The 26,814-nt window shown below is 38.2% G+C and overlaps 1 protein-coding gene across 3 annotated transcripts; it reads left to right on the top strand.

Annotated features, from left to right (window-relative positions):
* The first annotated feature begins 7,620 nt into the window (after positions 1-7,620).
* On the top strand, positions 7,621-26,402 carry iffo1a (intermediate filament family orphan 1a). Of its 3 annotated transcripts, XR_014534056.1 has the most exons (10): positions 7,623-8,796; positions 11,343-11,403; positions 13,280-13,375; positions 13,863-14,003; positions 16,225-16,412; positions 17,841-17,958; positions 20,168-20,260; positions 21,744-21,874; positions 23,005-23,988; positions 24,178-26,402. XR_014534056.1 is itself a non-coding variant. In XM_083544285.1 (9 exons), the coding sequence occupies exons 1-9, from the start codon at positions 7,865-7,867 to the stop codon at positions 23,162-23,164; spliced, it is 1,917 nt and encodes a 638-aa protein (XP_083400411.1). In that variant the 5' UTR covers positions 7,621-7,864; the 3' UTR covers positions 23,165-26,402. The 3 variants fall into 3 exon arrangements, 2 of the variants coding, with proteins under 2 accessions (XP_083400411.1, XP_083400410.1); XM_083544285.1 differs by having other exon boundaries at positions 7,621-8,796; positions 16,228-16,412; positions 23,005-26,402; XM_083544284.1 differs by having other exon boundaries at positions 23,005-26,402.
* The last annotated feature ends 412 nt before the right edge of the window (positions 26,403-26,814 follow it).

Raw genomic sequence — 26,814 nt, forward strand, 5'->3', positions numbered from 1 at the left:
TCAGTGTTATTCACTCATCGGTCAATATGTTATAATGTTATGCCTGGTGGGTGTAAATATTCAGGTTGGTTGTTCCTCTGTTTGCTTGTCTGAGATTCTTATTAGCAAGAACAATTATTTGAATATTTGTACAATAGGCATATTAGAATATCAGTAAAGAGGTGATTTATTTTAGTAATTCAATGCAAAAAGTGAAACTTGTATATTATATAGATGCATCACACACAGACTGATATATTTCAAGTGTTTTTCTTTTCATTTTGATGATTTTGGCTTATAGCTAATGAAAACCCAAAATGTACTATCTCAGAAAATTAGAATATTGTGAAAAAGTTGAATATTAGAGACTCGTGGTGTCTCACTCTAATCAGCTCATTAAATCCAAACACCTGCAAAGGTTTCCTGAGCTTTTAAATGGTGTCTCAGTCTGGTTCAGGCTGCATAATCATGGGGGAAGACTGCTGACTTGACTGTTGTTCAGAAGATGATCATTGACACATGGAGGGTAAGACACAAAAGGTCATCTCTAAAGAAGCTGCTGTTCAGAGTGCTGTATCCAAGCACATTTATGGATGGTTGAATGGAAGGAAAAAAGGTGAAACGAAGCCCATTCAAGAATTTTGAAGAGATTCTCAATAAGTGGACTGCAGCTGGAGTCAGTGTTTCAAGATCCTCCAGAAGTTTCCATGAGTGACAACTGACTCATTCCTGAACCAGAGAAGACGTCAGAGGTGTCTCACTTGGGCAATGGACAAAATGGACTGAACTGTGGCTTAATGTGCCAAAGTCGTCTTTTCAGATGAAAGGAAAGAAAATTTAGCATTTCATTGGAAAATCAAGGTCACAGAGTCTGGAAGAAGAGAGAAGAGGCATAATCCAAATTGCTTGAGGTCCAGTGTAAAGTTTGCACAGGCAGTGGTGGTTTGGGGAGTCGTGTCATCTGCTGATGTTGGTCCACTGTGTTTTATCAGGTCCAAGATCAGCACAGACGTCTACCAGGAAGTTTTAGAGCACTTCATGCTTCCTTCTGCTGACCAGCTTTATGGAGATGCTGAATTCATTTTCCAGCAGGATTTGGCTAAAAGTTGGTTAAATGACCATGGTGTTGGTGTGTTTGACTGGCCAGCAAACTCACCAGACCTGAACCCCATAGAGAATCTATGTGGTTATTGTCAAGAGGAAAATGAGAAACAAGAGACTAAAAATGCAGATGAGCTGAATGCCACTGTCAAAGATACCTGGGCTTCCATCCCACCTCAGCAGTGCCACAGACCATCACCTCTATGTCATGCCTCTACCAAGTATTGAGTACATATACAGTAAATGAACATACTTTCCAGAAGGCCAACAATTCACTAAAAATATATTTATTTTTGTCTTATGAACACTTGAAATATATCAGTCTGTGTGTGATGAATCTATATAACATACAAGTTTCACTTTTTGTATGGGATTACTCAAATAAATCAACCTTTTAATGATATTTAAATTTATTGAGATGCACCTGTACATGTAATTATCATAGTAATTAATCATTGTATTCACACAGTAGCCAGCAGATGAAGTGATAAGACTTTGGAATGGATCGAAACATGTTCACTGCGAGGACAAACAGCTAAGATCCTACTTCCTGTTTAAAATATATAAAAGATATTAGAGTCTCATTAGTAACAAGCTTAAGACTTTATCGTAGTGAAGGTATCCCTCTCTGGGCTCACCGTAGGACACTGGCAATTCAATTTCCAAAAAGAGCTCCATCTCAGAGTTTAAATCTCTCGAGCAGATTCAGACACCTCAGCTGAATTCTCATTACAAATGCTTTGGTTACAGCATATTTATGTTTTATATATTCAGCCTTTACATTGAAACCACTGATGGGAAACATGAATGACGTTTGGTTTCAATTTTCTTTGTTAATGTCGTGGGATTTAGTGATCCAAAGAAAGGACAAATGATGAACCAGGAAACAGGATCATGGGCATCCAAGGCTCACTGATATGTGGGGGTGAAATCTTTGCCTGGCTAATCCAATACCACAGAAGACCTACTGAAGCCCAAGTTACTGAAAAAGTTCATGCTGGCTCCAATCAAACGTTACCAGAACACACAGTGCATTACAACTTGCTGCATATGAAGCTGTGTAGCTTCAGGCCGTGCTGACCCTGTACACCACTCAATGCACTTATAAGTTCAAGTTTATTTCTATAGCACTTTTCACAATGGACATTGTTTTAAAGCAGCTCCGCAGAACTTTAATTATTAAGTAAATTATGTGTATTTATCTCTGATGAGCAGTCTGAGGCGACTGTGGCAAGGAAAAACTCCCTTAGATGTTGTGAAGAAGAAACCTTGAGAGGAACCAGACTCAAAAGGGAACCCTTCCTCATTTGGGTGATATCAAGAGTGTGATTATAGTCTTTAAAGTTTAAACTATACAAAACACCTGAGAGTGAGAACTACAATGAGTACCGGAGTGTGTGATTATCAGTAATGTCCTTTCTACAGTCTTATACAGTCAGTTGATGTTGTGGAACCAGGAGCTACAGAGCAACTCATGAAACAGTTAAACATTTGAGATCATCATAAATCCTACACCAACTATGCCAGAGGTTTTAAACATTCGAAGAGGGCCAATGCCTATGTGAAGTGATATCCAAATGGTGCTGGTACGTCTCTAGATGGTACCCCGGATGTTTGCAGGGTCTGCAACTTCTTCTTTGAAGGTCCATAATCTTCATGAGGTGGGACACAACCTCGGAATGCTTCAGGATGGGTAGAAACAGAAAAGCAGTGAAGAGGAATTAGCGTAGCTGCTGTTCATAATTTTACAAGTACAAGTTAATAATGTGCATTTGATCAGATATATTGGATATTATATATATATTATATATTATAGTGGATATGTGAGCATCAGAACTAGATGATGGAGCATTAGAAGATGGTGGTCTGGTTTGTTTAATCTTGTTTTCTTTTACATCATGTAGACGTGTGTTGCTTATCTGGAGAAGAGATGGCATCAACACTTTGGGAAGAAGGCGAGACAATGAAGGCATTCTTCTAGGAAAACCTTGGGTCCTCACATTAATGTGGATGTTACTTTAATACACACCATCTACCAAAACATTGGTTTAAACTAAGTACACCCCCTTCATATTAACAGTATTCCTAATGACTGTGGCCTTTTTCAGCAACATAATGCTCCCTGCCACACCTGCAAAAATTGTTCAGGTATGGTTTGGAAAAAATAAAGTATTCAAAATATTAAATATATATGACCTTCAAATACTCCAGATCTCAGTCTAAAACTAGCATCTGTGGCATGTGCTGAACAAATAAGTCTAATCCACTGGAGTCTCCACCTCACTGACAGGACTTTAGGGATCTGCATTTAAAGTCTTGGTGCCAGATACCACATCACAGCTCCACTAGTCTCATGAAAGCCACACAATGACAGATATATACTATATTACCATCTCCATCCATTAAATAAATAATAGTGCACTTTACAAGGATAATTTATTTATTTCATTTTATTTAACCTTTATTTTTCCAGGAAAGTCCCATTGAGATTAACAGAAATCTCTTCTTCCAGGGAGTCCTGGCCAAGGTGGCCGTTCAAAAAGTTTCACATAAACACATAACATACAAAACAAATTTTAAATAAACAAAGAAGGAAAAAGAAAAAAGAATTAATTATAAATCAACAAATCAATTAATTTAAACAGTAACATACTTCACTCATTTTACATTGCAATATATTTTTAAACACATTCAAAGAAGGAATTATTTCTAGTAGAGTAATAGCTTGAAATTCATTCCACAGCCAAGGAGCACAGTAAGAGAAAGCAGACTTTCCGTGTTCCGAGTGAACTCTAGGTACGTCTAATGTAATACCAATTGACGATCTGGTGCTGTAGTTCTTTTTACGCAAACATAAATGCCTATTAATATAATTTGGAAGCATACCAAGCAGTGCCTTTACAGTATATACTAATATATGTGATTTCCTTTATTGATATAAGGAGGTCCAACCTACACAGTTATATAGCAAACAATAATGAGTACGTGAACAAGCATTTGTTATAAAACGCAATGCAGCAGGATAAACACAATCTAATCTTTTTAGTAAATATGTAGAGGCATGCATATAAATATCACCATAATCTAAAATGGGTAAAAAAGTACTTTGTATAATTTTCTTTCTAGCTCCAAAAGGAAAAAAAAAAATGTTTGCCGAAAGAGAAAACCCAGTCTCGGTTTTAATCTTTTTACCAAGTAATCAATATGAACATCAAATGCCAACTTCTCGTCTATCCATATTCCTAGATATTTGTAAGTTGTTACTCTATCTATATGCACGCCATCAATAAAAAGAATAGACGGAGCAGTGATCATAGAACGACTACGACTATACTTAGTTTTTTTTCGCATTTAAAACTAATTTCAATTTGAGTAAATTATGCTGAAAAGTATTAAAAGAATTCTGGAGAATTTCAATAGCTTGTGACAAAGAGGATGCAGTTGAATAAATAATTGTATCATCAGCATAAAAATGTAGCTTTGCGGATTTATTCCCTGCCCTAATTCATCCTTTTTCATTCATTTTCTCCCGCTTTCCGTAATTCGGGTCGCAGGGGCAGCAGTCCAAGCAGGCCCCCGCCTTCGACTGCTGTCCAATCCTCACAGCACCGTCCCTTACGGTCCCTCCTGCAGGTGGTGAGCCCACGGGAAGGCGGCCCTACGTCACTCCGACGTCACAGACCTTGATATTTCCCTCGTAAGGGACCCCCGGAGCATAGAGGGTTAAGGGCCTTCTCAAGGGCCCAAGAGTGGCAGCCTGGCGATACCGGGGCTTGAACCCCAGACCTTCCGATCGGCAACCAAGCGCCTTAACCGCTGGAGCCACCACTCCCCCCCGGCCTGCCCTAATTCATTTATAAAAATAGAAAAAAAAGTAGTGGTGCCAATATAGAACCTTGAGCAACACCCTTCTTGACTGTTAACATGGATAAAATATAATTATCTACAACAACACATTGCATTCGATCAAAGAAATAATTTTTAAAGCAATTCAAAGCCGAATTACAAAGACCTATATATTTAAGTCTCTGTAACAGTAAGTCATGATCCACTAAGTCAAATGCTTTTGTCAAATCAACAAACAAGGCAACACAATGCTCTTTCAGAGCAGTTATTAAATCATTTGTAATAAATGTAGTAGCTGTTATCGTACTATGACCCGCTCTAAAACCTGACTGAAATGCGTTTAGAATATTATGACTACCTAGATATTCTTCAGAGATTCAAAAACTTTTGCTAAGATCGGTAATTTAGAAATAGGTCGATAATCATTCAAATCACAGGGATTACCTCCTTTAAATAATGGCATAACCATAGCTGATTTCCAAGAAGTTGGAATTACATTAGTGGATAGACTCAAATTAAAAATTGATGCAATAGGTTCAGCAATAATATCTGCAGACAATTTTAAAAAGACTGGTTCAATTTTATCAGATCCACCCGATTTCTTACAGTCTAAATTTGAAAGTAGTTTATAAACTTGGCTGGGCAATATAGAGGTCAAGAAAATAAATCTGAGTCATTATAATTTGTCAGCTCTTCAATTTCCTGTTCGCCAGTGACCCACGAATTACTGGTGTCTGTTATCAAACTAGCTGAAATCAAATGATTATTAAACATATTAACAATATCAGCCTTGTTTACAATAATGTTATAAAGTATAATGCAATACACATACACACCCAGTCAATTGTATCTCTACTTCAGAGCCCAGTTTCACAGCATTTAATTTACTGATTTGTGGTCATGGACACGAATTTCTCTCTTTTTTCGTGTCACAGAGCACAACTTTCCATGTAATGTATTTCAATGGGAAGTATTTTTGGTGCCTCCTCCACATTTTGCTTTCTGCCACTGGGTACCACAGACGCTGTATAGTTTTTATTTAATTTGTTATGGGTTTTGTAGTTATTTTTAATAAAAATTTTCTGAGTTCATTTTATTTTATTAGAATTACTCAACATTTAATAATGAGATTTTATTCTTGTTTTTATTGCTTTATATTCTGCTTTTTTTATATTTATAAACCATCATCAGTGTTTCTTTACAGTTAAAATATAGCAAATAATTAAGGAGACTGCGTTAATTAGAGACACACACATTTATTACAGTACAGTATAACCCTAAACATATATTTTCTGCAAAAAGTAATAGTCGGCATTTCTGTCAACATTACCCATGATCCTCAGCCTCTGTTGTTATGGAGATGAAGCCAGACCGAGCCAGTTGTGCTGAGAGACACAAACACGAATCAATAGATTTATTGTTATGACTGTATCACCACTTTTGTTGACCTCTTTAGCATCGTCAGGGTAATTGTGGATCTAAAACCTTTTTAATGTGTTTTTTGAGCATCCCATTCCACATTTAGTCTCTTTTTGCTGTTATAATAGTATCCACTCTTCTGGGAAGATGTTCCACTAGATTTTGCAGTGTGCTTGTGAATATTTGTGATCATCCAGCTATATGAGTGTAAATAAATTTAGTTGCTGATGTAGGTGAGGTGAGGAGGCCTTGGGTGCACTCAGCGTTCCAATTCATCCCAAAGGTGTTCATTAAAGCTGGGGTCAGAGCTCTATAGGAGGTCCCTCAAGATCTTTCCAACACATGTTCAATTCAATTCATTTTTATTTGTATAGCACTTTTAACAATGAACATTGTCTCAAAGCAGCTTTATGTAGATAATGTGGTGATAAAGAATGAATAGGATGTTCTTTATGTTTAAGTTTGTCCCTGATGAGCGAGCTGGTGGCAAGTGTGGCAAGGAAAAACTCCCAGAGATGGCGTAAGGAAGAAACGTTGAGAGGAACCAGACTCAAGAAGGAACTATATCTTCATGGAGCTGGCTTTTGTGCACAGGGGCATTATCATGCTGGAACAGGTTTGGGTCTCGTATTCGAAATGCATTTAACATTGTGGTTACATTTTGGAGAAGAAGAAGCACATACTGATGAAAAAATCAGGTGTCCCAATATTTGTGTCCATATAGTGTATATATGGTGTTCTTTAAATAATATTGTTACACTTGTTTTTTTATTGTTTTGTTTATCAAAAGAAATCACCAAAAAGCTCAGCTCTTATGAACAGTAAACAATTTCAAATGTAATACATTCTTACCTTTTTCTGTTAAATATTTGTGTGGCATAATTATTGGCACCCAAATGTATAAATTATTAACCTTAATAATGAACTACTAAGTAACACATGAATTGTATTTCTTAACCATTTTGTCTTATCATTCTAAAGCTGAGAGGAGAGTATTGTAAAGTGTCTGTGAATGAGTTTTTTGTTTTATTATTATTATTATTATTATTATTATTATTATTATTATTATTATTATTATTATTATTATTATTCCTCCAAAATATAGGAGACTTTTAATCAGCTGATCAGGTTGACGTGCGCAGTTCTTTTTGGTGCTCACTGACGTCATTATTATGTCGTAAAACCTGGAGCATGTTGCGCGCACCAAAAAAAAGGAGGAAACACTTATAATAAACTTCTCAAGAAATGATTCGCATTGTTAAACTCTCAAACATCTCCAGTAAAATACGCAGCATCGCTTGAATGCCTGATGCGCAAAGAAATACCTTATTGATTTTGAGGAAGGTCTACTAGAGTGACACTGGTAAACTATGAGCTGCATCATTGCGCACACACACACACACACACACACACACTTCATCAGACTTCCTGTCCAACACAGCAGCAGTTCAACCTTTGCTTGGCTACAGCAGCCTAAAAACACTAAGGGATTATCTGTGAAAGCTGAAAAACGGAGTTCATGCCAGATTTCGAGCACTTCCGATTTTCCTACTCTAGAATGAATGGCAGTTTGGGTGCGAGCGCGTACGCGGTCCATCAGTCGCAGAATCTCGGGATGGGTTTATCAGATGCAGAACCCGTCTACGCCCGATCACCAGATCCAGTTTTTTGCTTTGGGGATCCTGGACAAGATAGTTCTGATTCGGGTTTTCTGTCCAACAGCTTTCAGTATCTACATCCGAGCGGTCCTTTGCACCGCGCATCCTTTCCTTCTCCTCCTCCTCCTGCTGCTGCGGCTCTGCGCAATGACCTAGGCTCCAACATCAGCGTCCTGAAGACTCTCAACTTGCGATTCCGCTGCTTCCTGGATAAAGTGCATGAGCTTGAGCGCCGAAACAAAGCACTAGAAAATCAGCTTCAGCAAGCCCTGGAGGCCAACAATAACGTCAGAGGATCTGGACAGGCTCAAAGAAATGGCGCTGTCCATTCAGCACCAGACCTTTTACCAAGTTCCAGTTTAGTTGATTCTGCATGCTTGACAAGAACTTTATTAGGACCAACGCTTAACAGCACCGGGAGCAAGGTTGGGGATTTAGAGCCAGTAGGTGTGATGGACTTGAATTCCAATCTTTCCTCACCTTTCTACCTTAAGCCTTTATGTCCAGTTGGTCCCAAGTCCAACTCCAGTATCAAACAAGGCTGTGATGGATATGGAACACGAAGGTTTACCGACTCTGTGCCTCATCAGGCACGCCATCCCACCTCGATTTGGTTTCACAACCCTGCCGAGAGGTTCAACAATAGCTGGGAGTTGAGGGTTTCAGATCGCAGAGTGACATGGCCATACCAGGACGGGGTTGGGGTTCAAATCGACACTATTACACCGGAGATCCGGGCCCTTAATAACGTACTGGCCAAAGTGAAACAGGAAAGAGACAAATACAAGCAAAGGTCAGCATTCCTGCACTATCATATCTCCATGAACCATTGGTTTAAGATGTATGTTTTGGACAAAATACAATATGGCTGCCAATATTGCTCATTGATTTAGTCCTCTACTTACTTATTTTATGATTTGAGCACCCTGATCTATCACAGTCTTTCTGCCCCAATTATTTAATATATAATATTGCATTTTGTATGCTTTACATATATTCAGTCAAAAATTTTATTACAAATTTTCTGTTTCATCATCCACCGATTGTTAACCCAGACTTTACCCCAGTAAAAATGACCATATCCTATTATAATACTGAACATTTTCTTATTTAAGGATGCAAATTACTGTTTTTTTTTTATCATTATGAAATCTGTCACCTGCACAGCCTCTAAATATGTTGTCTATATTTTGTCTCTGCACTAATTTCATATTTTATAGGTGATTTTGTGTCGATTACAAAAGCAAGATTTCTTTAATACTGATCTTAAATTATGCAAAATAACGACTATAAGTTATCACATTAGACCACTGCTTTGGATCTAACTAGCATATATGCTTTCATACACTTCATAAAAAAAATCTTTTGCATTTTATTTATTTACTTTTTAAAGAACTCTGCATGACACTTGTTTACATGCATTAAAAAAAATGTAAAGTTCCTTACATTTATACTATGCATGTAGAAAATAGTTTTTTTTTTCAATCCATCAAAACCATCCTTTAATAAATACTTTTAGCCGCAAATTTGTAAACACCTTGACAATCACAATCATATATTAGTTGATATCTCATATCTCATTCCAGAGTTCCAGAGTTCTAATTTCTGGGAAGGTTTTCCACTCTATTTTGGAGTGTGGCTGTGAGGAATTGTGATTTAGTAGGCTTAGGTACTGATGTTGGATAAGGAGGTTTGGGGTGCAGTCATTCATCCCATTGGTGTTCATGTGGTTGAGGTCAGAGCTTTGTGCAGGACACTTAACTTCTTTCAGACTCCATATCTACATGGAGCTTGCTTTCTTCACATGTGTATTGTCATACTTGAACAGATATAGGTCCCTAAATACAGTGAATGGAAAATTGAATGCGGCAAAATGCAAAGACATTTTATGCAATAGTGTACCTTCAACTTTGTGGCAACAGTGTGGGGAAGAAGCACATATGGCTGGAAAAAATCAGGTGTCTCAACACTTTTGTCATTATATTGTATGTTGTAATGGTAATATTCTTTATGATAGATTTCATAGCAAAATGCACACATGGTAAGGTGTCTAACACGTTTATGCCCTATTCTGCATCGACCTTTCAGAGTCCTGTATGCAATAACAGATTTTTGTTTAATCAGCAAAAGATTCCTCCTGACTGATCTAACCACAGCTTACTTGTTAGCTGTATATTTAGCTGATTTTCCCATTACAGTCAAATATTATTTTAAGACCCTATGTGGGAGAACATTTTTCTTTCCTGCTTTCCTTGTGCCTGCGTCAGTTTTCTGTGCATGATGTTATGACGTTGTTTTCCCCTTTTTGCTGAACTGTTAGACCTTTTCTTCTGACATTTTACACTAAGCCCTGTTACAGTAAATATTAGTACCAAAATAAAATCACTTTGTATACACACACACACACACACACACACACACACACACACACACACACACACAAACACACACACACACACAAACACACACTCTGGCTCCTCTCAGTTTTACTTTTCCCCCTCCCCCAGTGCTTCAGCATCTGCAATGCAGCATGACTCTGAATGCTCCTTGTGCCCCATGCGGACGCTACAAATGAATCACTTTACATTTGTAATGTCACATTTATTATATTATTCCTTATTTTTATTTGCACTAATCTAAGAGAATGCATCCATATAAGGAAAATTGTACATCTTGTTTTATCGCTTTTGCTAGTTTCAGACGTTGCCTCATCATCTATTTGGCGTCTCTAAGGAGGAAATAACTATTTATATCAAAACATTCATTAATGCATTTGCGATATAAAGTGTCAAAGGCAGTGTACTGGAGGGCAGAACCACCTCTGAAGCATTTCCTTGGTAAATCCTCACAGCTGCACTATGTAAAATTTTGCAATAAATACCTACAGTGCTGTGAAATAGTTTTTGCCCCTTTTTGATTTTTGGTTTGTCACAGCTAAATAATTGAGATCACCAAGCAAAGTTTAATATTGCGCAAAGTATATATAAAATATAAATACAAAATGCAGTTTTTATTAATGATTTTTATTTATTAAGAGAAAAAAAAGCAGTTCAAACCTGCCTGGTCCAGTACTTTTGTCCATATAGTGTATATACAATGCTAAACATTCTAACAAAATGCTGTTTTGCTCTAGAGTATATTCAATGTGATGTATAAAGGTCTGCTTAAGACAAAATATGAAAATAAAATATGTATGAAAGTTTTCTGAGCACTTCAAGACTATGCACAAAGTACAATCACAACACTGGTCAATTTAAACATACTATATTTGCATACTATATTGTATTTTATTCAATTATATTCACTGTATATTTTATGATGTTTCTTCTTTCATGGCAGGTGGGAGGAGGAGTATACAGTAAGAATGGACCTACAGGAGAAGATAGCTGAATTAGAAGAGGTAAAATATTAAATCAGATCTGACTTTTTAAACAAGACTTTTTAGACTTTTTACTCTTGTGGTAGTGCATAATACTCTTAATCTCAAGGTCATGAGTTTGAGGTTGATGATGGAGCATTGGTTTCAAGGTACAAGAGCAACACCAACATTAGCTTCATGAAGATAAGGCCTGGCAATCTACATCCTGCCACAAAAATTGTATGAGTAGATTTTGTAAAATTAAATAGAAATGCATACATTTTTATTTTATTGAAAGGATGCCAAGTATACTGTTAAAAATATATATGCAAGAATTATTAAATCTGGATTATATAATGTTGTTTTTTTGCTAGAGTTAGTACAGAAAAAAAAAAAATTATAAATCCTGAAATCAAAATCCTGTGTGCCTGATAAGCCACAAGTTACCCTGGAAAGCCTATGATAGTTATTTAGAGTGAGTTAGCTGGGAAGATGTGGACAAAAGCAATTTGTGTTGTTCATTAATAATCTTTAATATAGGTGAATACCCAGCTAGCCTTAGTAACAGTGTTGCTTACTTAGAAATCAGAAAATAATAATAGATATGAAGAATTCCAAAAGAAAAATACCAACTATTTACATACTGAAGCAGAACTGAGGGCAACAAAGACTCAATTGAACTTTTAACAGACAGCTCATCCACACAGTTACACAAATATGACACTGTCATTTTTTTTAAATGTGGCATTTTGATTCTGTAAAAATAAAATTGCCATGATACAGGTTGTGAAAATGTTAATATTGTCAGTCCTTCAAGAGATTGTATTGGCTTCACTTACAACATATTCTTACAGTACAGTAAAATTCATACTTTGCAAACCTAGCTTGTTAGCTTGCTAGGAAGCTGGGAACGGGATTAGTCTTGATACAGGCCCCTTGGGCCATAATGTGGTAAGGGCTTTGCTCAAGGGCCTACCGTGAACCCCCGACCGTACCATTCAGTGGCCCAGAGCCTTACCCATTGAGCTATCAGTCCCCAAGTGACTCCAAGAGTCCCCAAGTGACTCCAAGAGTCCCCCAGTGACTCCAAGAGTCCCCAAGTGACTCCAAGAGTCCCAAGAGTCCCCAAGTGACTCCAAGAGTCCCCAAGTGACTCCAAGAGTCCCCAAGTGATTCCAAGAGTCCCCAATTCCTTAACCAACAAATTTCATAAAAAGATAAAAACCCATATCTTGTTTTTGATATTCTAAATGTAATATTACAGTCATGCCCTATTGTATGTATGAGTTGTCTTAAAAAATGCTAAACTGACTTTAAGTGTCTTCATAAGATTCCATTGCCTGCTGTCAGTAAGCTATGAGTTAAATTTTTCAACAATGTCCCAAGAATTACAGTTGTTTTATTACAATTACATATTGTTTATCAATGCTTTTCAAAAATATAATATATAAGGTATAATTCATTGTTGGCGTGCATTACATGATTTTAATATATGGCATGGAGGGGAATAACCACCCAAAGAGAAGCAGCGTGTATTAATATCATGTAACACAGACCTAGTTGTGGATTATTCCACTTAAACCCAGGTCATTTTCCAGCATTGACAAGTTATTGATGTTTGCAGTGCAAAAGTGAATAAATGAATAAAAAACAGTACATTTCTTTAGGAACCCCTGATAGCATAAATAAATACAGAATGCTTTAAAGGAAAATGAGTAACCACCTGTTCTTTCTAATCAATTTCTAGATAACCCTTGTCATGTGTGTGTAGCTTTTCAGAATGCGCTGCAACAAGGTCAAATCAATTCAAACCAAATGTTCTGCAAGTGAATGAAAGCGCTTTTCTGATAAACACTCATCTACCTGTCAATCTTTCATGACTGGAATACGCCAATATCACTTACATGTATGTGTCTAGGACCTGTACATGAGCGAGATGTGCCAGGATAAGCTTGCTCTCCGAGTAAAGCAACTGAAATCTGAGCTTAATGTCTTCAAGAGCCTCATGAGCAACGTGAGTTCATTTATCATATTATTAGAAAAGGTTTGGAAACACCTAGTCTTTTATCATTTTTAAGACACATGCATGTTCTTTTGATGAAGATGTAACCAGACTGTCTCACACCCATAGTCAAAGATGGCAGTGGTAGGTTGATTTGAGGTTGTTTTGGAGCAGGGAAGGTTGAAGACTTATTTTGGGTGAAAGGAAAACTGACCCAACGCCACCATGCAACAAGACAATGAGCAACAAATGTTTAAGCTTTTTAAGTTTATTTATTGAACAAACAGTGATATTCTTATACCATTAAAGTACCTAGCTTATTACCTATAAGTAAAAGGAACATGCATTTGTCGCTCAAAAACCCTAAAAGGTGTTTTCAAACTTTTTTTATAGCCGCAGTATATAACAGTTCATTGTAATTTAACTATAAATTATTAAAGAATATTCAGTTCTTAATGTTATTTTTCTACCTAATCTGATTACTCCTAATTCTTATCAGAATCTCTCTGAGTTGGATAGTAAGATCCAGGAGAAAGCCATGAAGGTGGACATGGACATATGCAGACGGATTGACATCACTGCCCGCCTATGCGATGTAGCCCAGCAACGGAACTGTGAAGACATGACTCAGATCTTCCAGGTATCAACATAACACAGGATTGAAAAAATAAACAGCAATATTGATTTTGTAAAATGAACTTGTCATTACTAACACCCTTTTGTCTGAATAAGCACAAATCTCCACAAGTAACAAGTTTTAATTTTGTTACTGTGCTTAAGTACATTTTAAGTACTATTATAGTACTATTATAATACTATTTGTCCTTTACCATACTATTCACTATTTTAATGTGTAATATCTTACTTGCCTGAATACATACACTATATGATCAAACATTTGTGGACACCTAACCATTAGATTTGTCCTTGCTTGTATTTGTTTGTTGTTCAATTAGACACAATTCTTCTGGGAAGATGTTCCACTAGATGCATGTGGAGATTTGTGCTCATTCACTGCACCCAGTGCAGCCAGTGACCAATACTTTTGTCTATAGTGTACATTGTGTTAAATTATAAGCTGTATCATTTATTGTGACCACAAGCGTAACCCCATGGTTCTGATGAGAGTTTGTGTGGAGTAAGGTTTCTCTCACTGTGTTTCTGTAACAAAAGGAAAGCTCTCTGCTTCTCTGCAGGAGAATGGAACACTGAATTGAATACATTATTAAAATCAGTTCTTCTGATTCATAAGTACATTCAAAAGTCAGTGCTTTTGTACTTTTTACTCAATTAAAAAGAGTACAGAAATGGTGACTACTGGAGAATACAGGGCCAGAAAATAAATGCTGATAGGTTTCACGAGCCCTGTTGCCCCCATATACCTGTATTTATATTATGGTTTAAGGTTTTTTTAATGCATGCATGTTGGGTCACTAAAAGCTCACCACAATCTCTAAGACCAGCAACAAAATGGGGTAGCAGAGTTGCACATAGAATCTTAGAAGAAACAGCAATTGTGGATTTGTTAATTCAAGAAGCTTTTTATTGTCATTTCAACCATACTGTGTAGCTGATGCAGTACACAGTGAAATGTGTGGTTCTCCAGAACCCTGGTGCTACATCACACAACATAGAGCTACATAAACAGAACACAGAGCTAAGTGTCCTTGCCACATAAAGTGCATCGTGTGCAACCGAGTGCAAACAGTGCAAACAAAAGACAATGCAGACAGACAACACAAAACAGTGGGGGACAAATACACAAAACACAAAATAGTGCCAACCAGTAAACCTACTGAATAATATGCTATACAGTACAATGTGCAAAAGAGAATGGGATTCAAGAGTATAGGAACCTGATGGCTTGAGGGGAAAAAAACTGTTGCATAGTCTGAATGCAATGATCAATTCAATGCTTTTTTTTTTTTAATCAAAGACTAGCGCTCTCTACAGGTACTGTATTGTTTCCACAGCAATTAATGGTGCTTTAAGGAGCCCAGTTTGACTTGTAACAACACTGTATTTCAGGGAACTTTCCAGATCACAAAAGTACATTTGATCAACTGTTAATAAATTTATATTTCTTTGTCAAGTATAAGAACAGTTGTTCCCTGATTATGTATAGATGTCAGTATTGAAAAATACCAAGTCACATTAACTATAAAGCTTGCCAGAAAGGTCTACTGAAAGGTCTATGGTTGGTACGAATTTAAATGATGTAGCTGAGCAACTGTAAGTATGCAAGAGCTAAAAGTCAAATTCTGCAAATTGCTTTTTTCCCCACAGATTTTTGTGAATGTATTTGCTTCTTTTTCTAGTAGCACTGTTCTTCCTTTACTAGAGTTTTACAGGTTTTACATAAGTAATCTTAAATCTAAACCACATCCACTTTTAGTTCAAATTCGAATACAGACAGATATTTGGTCCACTAAATAGATACAGTCACAAATAATTACATGTTTTTACGTCTACAATCGTACTCAGGGACATGGTTGTAAACAGGAGAAGGGCCTTGTCATTTGCCAGACAGAATCATTGTCCATATAACAGAATATTATCTTATTACCTTGTTCAACATTTTTCTGGCTTGTTGTCTCGTTATTCTGTTTTAACACTTAGCATAAGGATTTTCAAAGTTATTAGTTTAATGTGGTTACTTTCAACAAGTATATATTCCAAATGTAAATGAAATAACTTTATCAATTCGTTCACATTTTGCAAACCTGATTCAAAAGTCTATTTTCTAAAATTGCTATTTTATGGCATTTTCAAAATCTGTTTTACTATAAATCGGATTTTCAGTGTTTGATTTTGTGTCGAAATTGTTATCAAGTCACGTCAGAAGCTTTTTCTTATATTAGCAGGTAGCTACACCTCCCTCAACACTGACTCGTCAAACAAAACAAGCCTCCTACACTAATAAGCCCAACATTGCTGAGGACCCGGTCAGTCTTTCTGAGAGCGAGGAAAGCAAGATTAAAGAAGCGGATCCATGCGGCTCAACAACCAATCCAGTCAATGAAGAAATGCAGAGGATACTCAACCAGCTGTAAGTTTTCGAGCTTCTGAGAAAAAAAAAAAAACGTCATTGCTGCATAAAACAGGCTTGTACTGTAGCTTCAATGGGGGACTGTTTAGTATCTGCTGTAACGCGACAAAATGACGTATGTCCATTATTAAATTAAATAATTAAAGGTCACTGTATTCGTAGGTTCAAACCACTCTTATCAAATTATTACTTCTTGTAGATCTGCAGGTCCTGTGTTCATGTTTAAAAGCATAGGCATGAGACTGCACTCCATATTTTCAACAGATCTCCAGATGTATATGAGGATGTAGCATATCCAGATAATTTTTCCACTATGAGAACCTTGTGGGGACCTGACCACAAGATTTATATGGTTTCTGAACATCCCATTCCAATTTTAGTTAGCATTTGCTGTTATAATAACCACCACTCTTCTGGGAAGATGTTCCACTGGATTTCGGAGTGTGCTTGTGTAGATTTGTGATCTTTCAGCCACAAGGTGTTAGTAAAGTCAGGTACTGATGTAGGCGAGGTGAGGAGGCCTGGGGTGCCATCAGTGCTCTAATTCATCTCAGAGGTGTTCAGTAGGGTTGAGGTCAGAGCTCTATAGCAGGCCATTCAAGATCTTCCACTGTACCCCATATAAAACAAATCTTGATTGAGCTTGCTTTGTGCATGGGGCTTGTTATGCTGGAACAGGTTCATGTCTCCTAGTTCATTTAAAGAGAAAGTTCAATGCTACTGCATCCAAAGACATACAAATGTACAATTATGTGCCTCCAATGTTGTGGTAAGAGGTTGGGGATGAACCACATCACAGGTTAGGTCACCTATAAGGGAACAATAAATAAAGTATTCACTGCTTTACAGCGCATTGACTATTGTGTGGAGGGTTTCTAGGAAAATTCCTGCTCCAGCTTCAGTTTAAGAAGCAGATAAAAAAATAGTAATAGACATAAGAAAAAATATTTTGCTGATTTTTCTGCATCGTTTTGGGGGGACAAAAGTCAATAGTGGTGTGTATTTCTGATTTTCAGTGTATATCTGGAACATCTGTACCCAGATGCATTATCTGGTTGTAGCCCAACCTACACAAAGCTGATCTCATACTGATCTCTAAAATAAAAGCAAATTTCTAGTTGAGCAAAATATAAATGCTTGGATTTATTAATTATTAATAGCTCAAAGAGACCATCTGCTGTGAACATGTCAGAATTTTTGTGCAGCACTTTTCAAAAAACTAATTTTCCAGATGTTATTTCTCAAGATTTATTAATGTGGTGGCACAGTGCAGCATTTTTCTCTTAATCTTTATAAAAAATTTTGGATTCTCTGTACTTTGACTTATAATGTCCAGGAGTCTTAAGTTTTAATACTAATTTGAACTCTTTTGCTAATCTGCTAATCTGCTTGCTAATGTTTAAGTGTGTGTGTGTGTGTGTTTTGTAGGCATGACTGTGAGTTTGAAGACGACTGTGATAGTCTGGCATGGGAAGAAACGGAAGAAACATTATTGCTCTGGGGAGATTTCCCAGGATGCACCTTTGCTGTGGACACTAATGGGGAGGTAGACAGCATTTGGTATTTCCCACTGGCTTTACTCAAGAACACAGTGCAAATTTACTTATATGTCTGCAGTATCGTCTAGACGTACAGTGCATCTGGAAAGTATTCACAGCGCTTCACTTTTTCCACATTTTGTTCAGTTAAAGCTTTATTCCAACATGGATTATATTAATAATTTTTTTTCAAAATTCTAAAAACAATATCCCATAATGACAACATGAAAGGTGTGTGTTTGAAATCTTTAAGTATAAGTATTTACAGCCTTTGCTCAATACTTTTTTGAAGCTCCTTTAGCACCAATTACAGCCTCAAGTGTTTTTCAGATTGTTGCTAGAAGCTTGGCACACCAATTGTTGGGCAGTTTTTCCCATTCTTCTATGCAGAACCTCTCAAGCTCCATCAGGTTGGATAGGGAGCGTCAGTGCACAGTCATTTTCAGATCTCTCCAGAGCCATTCAATCGGGTTTAGGTCTGGGCTCTGGCTAGGCCACTCAAGGACATTCACAGAGTCGTCCCGTAGCCACTCCTTTGTTATGTTATGTTTGTGTGCTTTGGGTCGTTGTCCTGTTGGAAGATGAACCATCACCCCAGTCTGAGGTCCAGCGCCATCTGGAGCAGGTTTTCATCAATGATGGGTCTGTACATTGCTGCAGCAATCTTTCCCTCAATCCTGACTAGTCTGCTAGTTCCTGCTGCTGAAAAACATCCCCTCAGCATGATGGTGCCACCACCATGCTATGGTATTTGCCAGGTCAAGAGTAGTGTCTGGTTTCCTCCAGAAATAACCTTTGGCATACTGAGAGTCAGGCAGGCTGTTATGTGCCTTTTACTGAGGAGTGGCTTTTGTATGGCTACTTTACCATACAGGCCTCATTGGTGGAGTGCTGGAGAGATGGTTGTTCTTCTGGAAGGTTTTCCTCTATCCACAGAGAAAGGCTGGAGCGCTTACAGATGATGGAGGCCACTGTACTCATTGGGACCTTCAATGCTGCAAAAAAAAAAAAACTTCCTCAGATCTGTGCCTCAATACAATACTGTCTCGGAGGTCCACAAACAATTTTTGGACTTCATGGTTTGGTTTGTGCTCTGCCATTCATTGTTAACTGTGGGACCTTCTATAGACAGGTGTATGCCTTTCCAAATCATGTCCAATCAACTGAATTTACCACAGGTGAACTCCAAACAATCTGTACAAACATCTCAAGGATGATCAGTGGAAACAGGATACACCTGAGCTCAATTTTGGGTGTCATGGCAAAGGCTATGAATACTTATGTGCATGTGTTTTTGTTTGTTTTTAATTTTTAATAAATTTGCTAAAATTTTCAACAAACTCCTTGCACGTTGTCATTATGGGTTCGAATTTTGAGGAAAATTATGAATTTAATTCAAGGCTATAACATAAAATGTGGAAAAAGTGGAAAAATACTTTCTGGATGCACTGTATAAATATATATCCACATGATGTGCTATATTATTGTGATGAATCATTTTCTTTTGAAATATAGTCTTAAAAGGCAGAAAATATCAATGCCTCACACTGTAACACAAAAGAACAGCCAAATTCTGACAGTAACTGACTGTTTCCCCTTTAAAAGTTTATTTCATTGTAGAACATTTTTGCCATGTCCCTTAAAATACCACAATATACTATATGATTTTGTTTCTCAGGGTGATGCTAGAATTAACAGATGACAGACCACTCGAATGCAGCACAGTATTGTATCTCCAAAGGAGAAACACACTGTACAGGAAGCCATGAAACCAACTCCGGGTTTTCTTTTCGAGTATTCTCTATCAGAATCCTGCAGCGCAAAACGAGCTGAAAAGCATTTTATCTGTATGGCAATGTTTGCATGCTATTGTCATCTTTAACTAATCATAACGTATCTAATGATAATATATCATAACATTCCCATTCGGTCCTCTTAGCTTGCTGTACTCTGACTGGGGAGTACAGCAGATTTGTTATTTTATTTGGTAAGGCAGATTTCTGTTTTGTTAGTTATTTTGGTTTGGGGCTTTTACATAGCGTTGTGAGCTGATGTTTCATTGTTATGAACCCTAGCAATACGAAGCTGCCTGTTAGCTACAGTTAAATCAAGAACATACAGCAAGGTAATTTTTTACAGTGTAGGATAGGCTTCAAACTGTATATACGATTTATTGGCTTATTAGATATGCCATAATATAGTCTTTTTTTTACACAGCAAGAAGAGTCCATTGAGGAGGTGATAAAGGACACAGAATCTTTATTCAAGTCCCGTGAGATGGAATACCAAGAGACAATAGACCAGATTGAGGTAAGTGCTTTCAGTGTGTGTATGTTCTGAATTTATATTAAGAAAGTAGAAGGGGCATAATTACCTATTTTTTCACCATAACATTTTTAAGACAGGAGAAAATGCTGTCTAGTTTTCTTCAAACATTAGTAGCTTAGATCATGAATTGGTAATTTTACTCTACTGTTTATTTAAAACTCTCCTAAATTTGTGGACACAATGGACTATGTGGTGAAGCATCTTTAGAGAGGTAAAAAAAAAGTTTCTATTTCAATGTCCCTTCTCATTGTAAGTTTTCCTAAATGATTGAGATAGTGGAGACTGTGGAAAGAAAAAAACTCCCTGAGATGGCATAAGGAAGAATCCTTCAGAGGAACCAGACTCAGAAGGGAACTGATCCTCAGTTGGATGACACTGAATTTACATTCATTACAGGTCCATTATTTTTAAGGTGCTGTTCAGTGATTAAATACAGACCTGTTCATGCCAACTGTGGTCCTAAGCCAATGTAGCAATTTTAATTAGAGTCCAAATTTATCCTTAAACTTATGGAGTTGTTCAGTAACATAATGAAGTTTTAGGCTATTCATGTGAAGTTTACCAAAGTAATCTCCAGATTTATTCAATTACGAGAGGATTTTCTGTGCACAGCTGTCGCAAATCATTACACAGGTTTTTGATTTAGATCTGGGCTCTGACTGGACCATTCCTAAACGTTGAGCTTTTCTTGAAGCCATTCCTTTGTTTTTTGTGTCATTATTATGCAACTGGAAACAGAGGCCTGCAAGTGTTATGCCAGAATAGATTATAATTTGGAGCTATTTACTATTTACAATTCAGCTATTTACGATCCTACCCTACCCCATACATGTGAATACAAAAATACAAAAAAACTGTTGCCAGATATTCTTGCATCGCATATAAAGCTGCTTTTGCTCTCTTGGCAGCCTCATTGATATGTTTTCTTGTCCTTTCATTAATTTTTCAAAGCTGTCCTCTACAAGGTAATGGCACCGGGATTCTCAGAAGCATGATATATAAAGAAGGACTGGTTGGATGTTTGTAGGTTCCAAAATGTTCATTCAGTCCCTTTCTATCGTGTTAGTCAACTGGTAGGAGCAAAGATGTGAGCTTCGCGAGCTTTAGTGAGATTTACGTGGCTAAATAAAAGCCAAAGTATGGTGCTTTTTGCTCGCTTTTTGCACAGAAGCATGTCATGCTGAAGGCATTAAAGGCCATCATTAAAGGCCGCTATATTGCTACACTATCCAAAGACATCTGTTATACAATTCTGTACTTTAACCGTTTGAGGAAGCAGCAGTTTGTAGTAACTGAAGTAACCTGTTTTGGGGAAAAGCTTAATGGCCAATTTTTTTCCCAGGAGTGTAAATATGCACTGATGTCTTGTTATTTTTTGTCTTGCTTGCTTAATTTTCCATAATCTACTTAATAATACCCCATACTTCAACATCTCTCCTACACCCATTCTCTACAATCTTTACAGCTGGATTTGGCCACAGCAAAATCAGACATGAACAGGCACCTGCATGAGTACATGGAGATGTGCAGCATGAAAAGAGGCCTGGATGTGCAGATGGAGACATGTCGGAGGCTTATCACACAGAGCGGAGACAGGTACATGCTAAGACATGCTAAAAAAAGTCCCCCAAAAGTCTCCATACCTATTTCATTTTTTATTTGTATTTCAGATTGCATTTATACATATCTTTGGCAAAAAAAGAAAACGGTGTACCATGAAAAGATACAGCACAACAGATTATTTAAAGAAAGGCATTCAAAATGCGGTTACATGCACAACACTAGAAATGTTTACACATTAGTAGTTAGTAGAGACAACCTGTAGTACAGCCTATAGTTTAATATTCTCTGCTTGCCAGGTCAGATTTCAAAGGGAAACTGTTCATATATACATAACCTAAAATATATAAATGTATAAATTAGACTTTTTTTTAATAAAGCTTTACACACTCTTCGCATTTAGACAGTTTGTTTCTCCAAACATTCAGCTGAAATACTTTGCAATGCATTTTGTAAAACTTCCCAAATTTGTTCAACACAAGCTGGAGATTTCTTTCTAACCTTGTAATCCAGTTAATCCCAGAGCAGTTCAATAGGCTTAAAATGTGGTGGGCAGGCCATTCCAAAAATAAATAGCACTTCAGTCCACTGTTTGCTCTCTACATAACAGTTATAGTGCTTGGACGTATGCTTTGGGTCATTGTCTTGTTGTATGGTGAAGTTTGTTATATTTAGCCGCAGTCCAGATGAAATTGCATGGCGTTGAAGTATGAAGTACGTCCTTTCACCTGGAATAAGTCTCCAACCTTCTCTGCTCCAAAACAACCCCAAACCATTAAGATTTTACCTCTATGTTTGACTGTGGGTGTAAGGCAGTCTGATAACATCTTTTTTTTTTATATATATATATGAGGTCTTTAAGAGCCAAAAATGTTACATTTGGACTGATCTGTCCAAAGAAACCTTTTCGATTTATTGTCCACTTCTTGTGTGTTTTTGCCTTTCCATTTGCATATGAACAAATAGAACAGGCACTACATGTGAGATAGGTCTATAAAAAAATAAGGGCAGGGGGCAATCCACAAGTGTCTTTAAATCTTGTTGTGATATAATAATGTAAACTGGTAAAGCATTTCATTACCCATCTAGCAATTTCAGATTTCTTTTTCTTTGCTAATATACTTTGAAAAACCTTTATGGGGGATTCACTTTGTTTCCTTTTCCAGAAAATCTCTCTTTCCAATTCCGGTGACTTTGGGAGATGCAGTGGAAGGAGAGCAGGAAAGGATGAAAGCAAGTCTTCAATCAGATGCGATGCACACTGAGTCATGCTGTGACAATCTAAGTGACCCTTCCGTTGCGCACTTACCTTGGAGGAAGTACTAATAGGCTTTTGTGCCTGTTAAGCCCTATTTTTTTATTTAGTATTATATTTGTATTTAATGCAATCATATACAGGGGTGCTTAACCTCAACACCACCTACACTATACACTGAGTTCAGGGCAACACCTGCCATATGACTTATTTATCACAGTTCCATACAAAATTTCTCCAGGTTACATATGTAACCTAGTTCCCTAAGGGAACAAGATGCTGTGTCAAAACGCCGTGGGAATGCTTCCACGTTGTCCACGCTCTAGATCACATATGTAATCCGTCCAATGGAAAAGCGTGGCCCACCGGCGGGGTTATGTCACAACTAGGAACCTATAAAAGCACATGGAGTAAAGCCAGCGCTAGCTTTTGAATGGAAAAGTAAGCACTGCAGGGATGCCGGCAGTGTGGCCTGGAGACGCAGCGTCTCATTTCCTCAGGGAACCAGGGTTACATAAATAACCTGGCGACGTTCTTTTTCAGGAACTTGATTAGCATCAAAAGCACTTTAAACAAGAGTCCAATACTGCCAGACTGACCAGTCCCTGCTTAGTGTGTGAAGGCACAGCTAGGTCAAAGGACAATGGGCCAGGAGTGGCACTAAGGTCAAGGTTATGAAACCTGACGAAGGTCAGTGGGGTAGACCAGTCTGCAGCGTTACAGATGCCATTGAGGGAAACTCCAGAAGATCAAGCTTTAGAGGCTGCCACACTCAGGGTTGAGTGCGCTCTCACCCAAAAGGAGCAGGACCAGAAGACTCATAGGAGGATGCAATAGCATCAACAATTCATCTGCTAAGCGTCTACTTGTTCGCAGGAAGGCCTCTTCTCAGAGGGTCGTAGCAGATGAGTAGTTGTTCTGACTTCCTTCAAGTCCTGTGGACGTAAATGTCCAGTGCTCGAACCGGACACAGCCGGGTTAGCGTCCCTGGCCTGAGGCCTAAAAAGGAGGAGAATAGAATGCCCAGTCAGGCTGATGGGATGACCAAAGGCACCTTGGGAATGTACCCCGTTCTAGGGTACAGGAAGGCACTGGCCATACCTGGAGTGAACTCCAGAAAAGAGGGGGGAACCGAGAGGGCCTGAAGATTCTTCCCGATTCTCTTAAGAGAAAAATAGTCCAGGCAGAACACAACCTTAGGTGTAAGAAACCTCCAAGATGCCTTGGCCAGCAGTTTAAATTGGTGCTCAGATAGAGCCTCCAACACCAGTGCCAAGTCCCACGCAGGCCCTCTTGCTCGCACCAGAGGTCTCAGCTTGCCACAGAGAAAATGCATCGACAAAGGGTCTCTGCTCAGTGATTGCCCTGCCAGGGGGCATGGTAAGCCAAAATGGTGGATGCGTAGACTTTAAGGGTGGATGGAGTCAACCCTTTGGCGAACTGCTCTTGAAGGAATTTTAGCACTGAACCAACTGGGCAGTTAACTGGATCCAATTAGTGCTGATCGCACCATGCACTGAACAGGCACCATCTATTGGCATTTGACCTACTCATGGAGGAAGCTCTGGATTGGAGAATGGTCTCTACCACTTTAGTGGAGAGACTGGAGAGTCGGAGCTGTGCCACCCTAGGGGCCACGGCCACAGTCTCCACAACTCTTGGCAGGGGTGAACTATTGTGCCCCCTGCCTGAAAGAGAAGATCCCTCCTTAGTGGAATCTATCAGGGAGGGTGTTCTAAAAGGGCAACCAGATCTGCCCGGCTACCATGGGGCCACCAGGAGGACAGAGCCATACAGAGCAAAGGCATCCAGTCCTGGGGGGCTGGGGGTGTAAGGAAGAACCAGAGGGGACAGTGCAATGTTTTTTAAGTCTACCTGCGCCCTGCCCAATCTCTCCTAGATCTGCTCCACCACTTGAGGGTGGAGCTGCCATTCCTCAGGAGGTGCTGGGTTGTTTTAGGGGCTGCACCCACCGAGCAGCCCCATGAGAGCGACATGGTAAGAACTGCTGAAATACTGCCTACTGCATCGAGCTGTGTCCCTTTCAGAAGGATAGAGATAGGATAGGGTGGGCCATAGGTGCATCTAAGAGGAGACTAGGGTGGCCATAGACCGGCCAACACCCACAGCGGTCTCTTTTGTGGCCCTAAGAGCCAAATCCGCCCACATCTAGCTCTTGCAGCAGGTCAGCCTGATACGCTTGTAACACAATTGGGGTATAATTGGGGTCTTAAAGGACAATGCAACACCTAGCCAGCATCTCTACAACCCGGGGCATCGACCCATAATCACACTTATTCAGTTCCACTAGGTTGGAGTACAACAAAGATTTAAACTGAATACGGCAAATAGGACTGAGCCCAGGACCTGGACAACTCGGTTCGCAGGTCTGAAAGAAAGGCAAACCCCGACGTGGAGGTTGTGACATAGTTCACAGAAAGCGATCGTCGAGCTTACTGGACAGAGCAGCTTTCTGCTCATCGGCCAGCCAATCTATATCAAGTTTTGCTATGGCACGGGTCACAACCTCCAATAGCTCCTCAAGGCCTAGCTTGCAGAGCATGCAAGCAAGTGATGCACAATCGGAACGATCGCTTGCTTATTCTTTTTTTTCTCTGACATTTTAACACTTACCAAAACCTTAAACATGAACAAACAGAAGCTAGCGTTGACTTCACTCCATGTGCTTTTATAACCTTCTGGACGTGACGTCACCCCCCTGTGAAGCCGTGCTTTTCAATTAAAGGGATTGCACACGTGATTCAGAGCGTGGACAAGATGGAAGCGTTCCCAAAGCATTTTGACGCAGCTCAAGTTCCTGAAAGGGAACACTAGTGCCCTCCATTGGCACAGATTATATTAACAATATACTCATCATTTACTTGATTATCATCGTATTGTTTACAGGATGTTGCGTGCTGTCTATTAAAACAACACTTGTGAAAGAATGCTTCATAACACAAGTTGTGTTGTTTGATGCAACACAAAGACCAGCGTCTAGATAAAAATAAAAATCCCGGATATTTCAAAGCCAGAGATCGAGAAATTACTTCAAACTAACCAAATGTAACCAAATGCAAATAGAGTTTCTCAGACAGCTTCAGATTGGTCTGTGAATTCAAAATTGGATTACACAGAATCTCATCCAGGACTTGAACCCAGTCCAAACTGCTCAGACATAGGAAAAAGTTGAGATATCATTTTTGTTTCTCAGACATTTGGAAGAATACAAGGTGGCTATTTTGACTGCCAGAAACACTGCAACTGCTTCAGAACAGATTTCAATGATAAACCTTTCTGAAGGAAAAATATATATGATCAGATATTATTTGATTTTTATTGTTGTCAACTGTAGACTAAATAACACTTTCTTAAATTGGGTAAAAGCTAATTGTTTTAAAATATAATTCGTCTTCATACTTAAACACATTAGTCAGAAGATAAAAGACAACTAGTTCAGGAGTTTAGTGAAGTCATGTTCTGCAAATTCCTATTTGTTGTTTTAATTTGTGAATGAAAAATAAATTCTCTTTGATAAAATTCTACCTACAGTACAGACTAAAAGACACCTTGTGTGTCCAAACTTTTGGTCTGTACTGTATATATATTATATATACAGTACAGACCAAAAGTTTATATATACAATATATACAGTACAGACCAAAAGTTTGGACACACCTGCTCATTCAGTGTTTTCTTTATTTTCATGACTATGAAAGTT

Source organism: Silurus aristotelis (assembly GCF_946808225.1).
Source record: "Silurus aristotelis genome assembly, chromosome: 6".
Lineage (NCBI taxonomy): Eukaryota > Metazoa > Chordata > Actinopteri > Siluriformes > Siluridae > Silurus > Silurus aristotelis.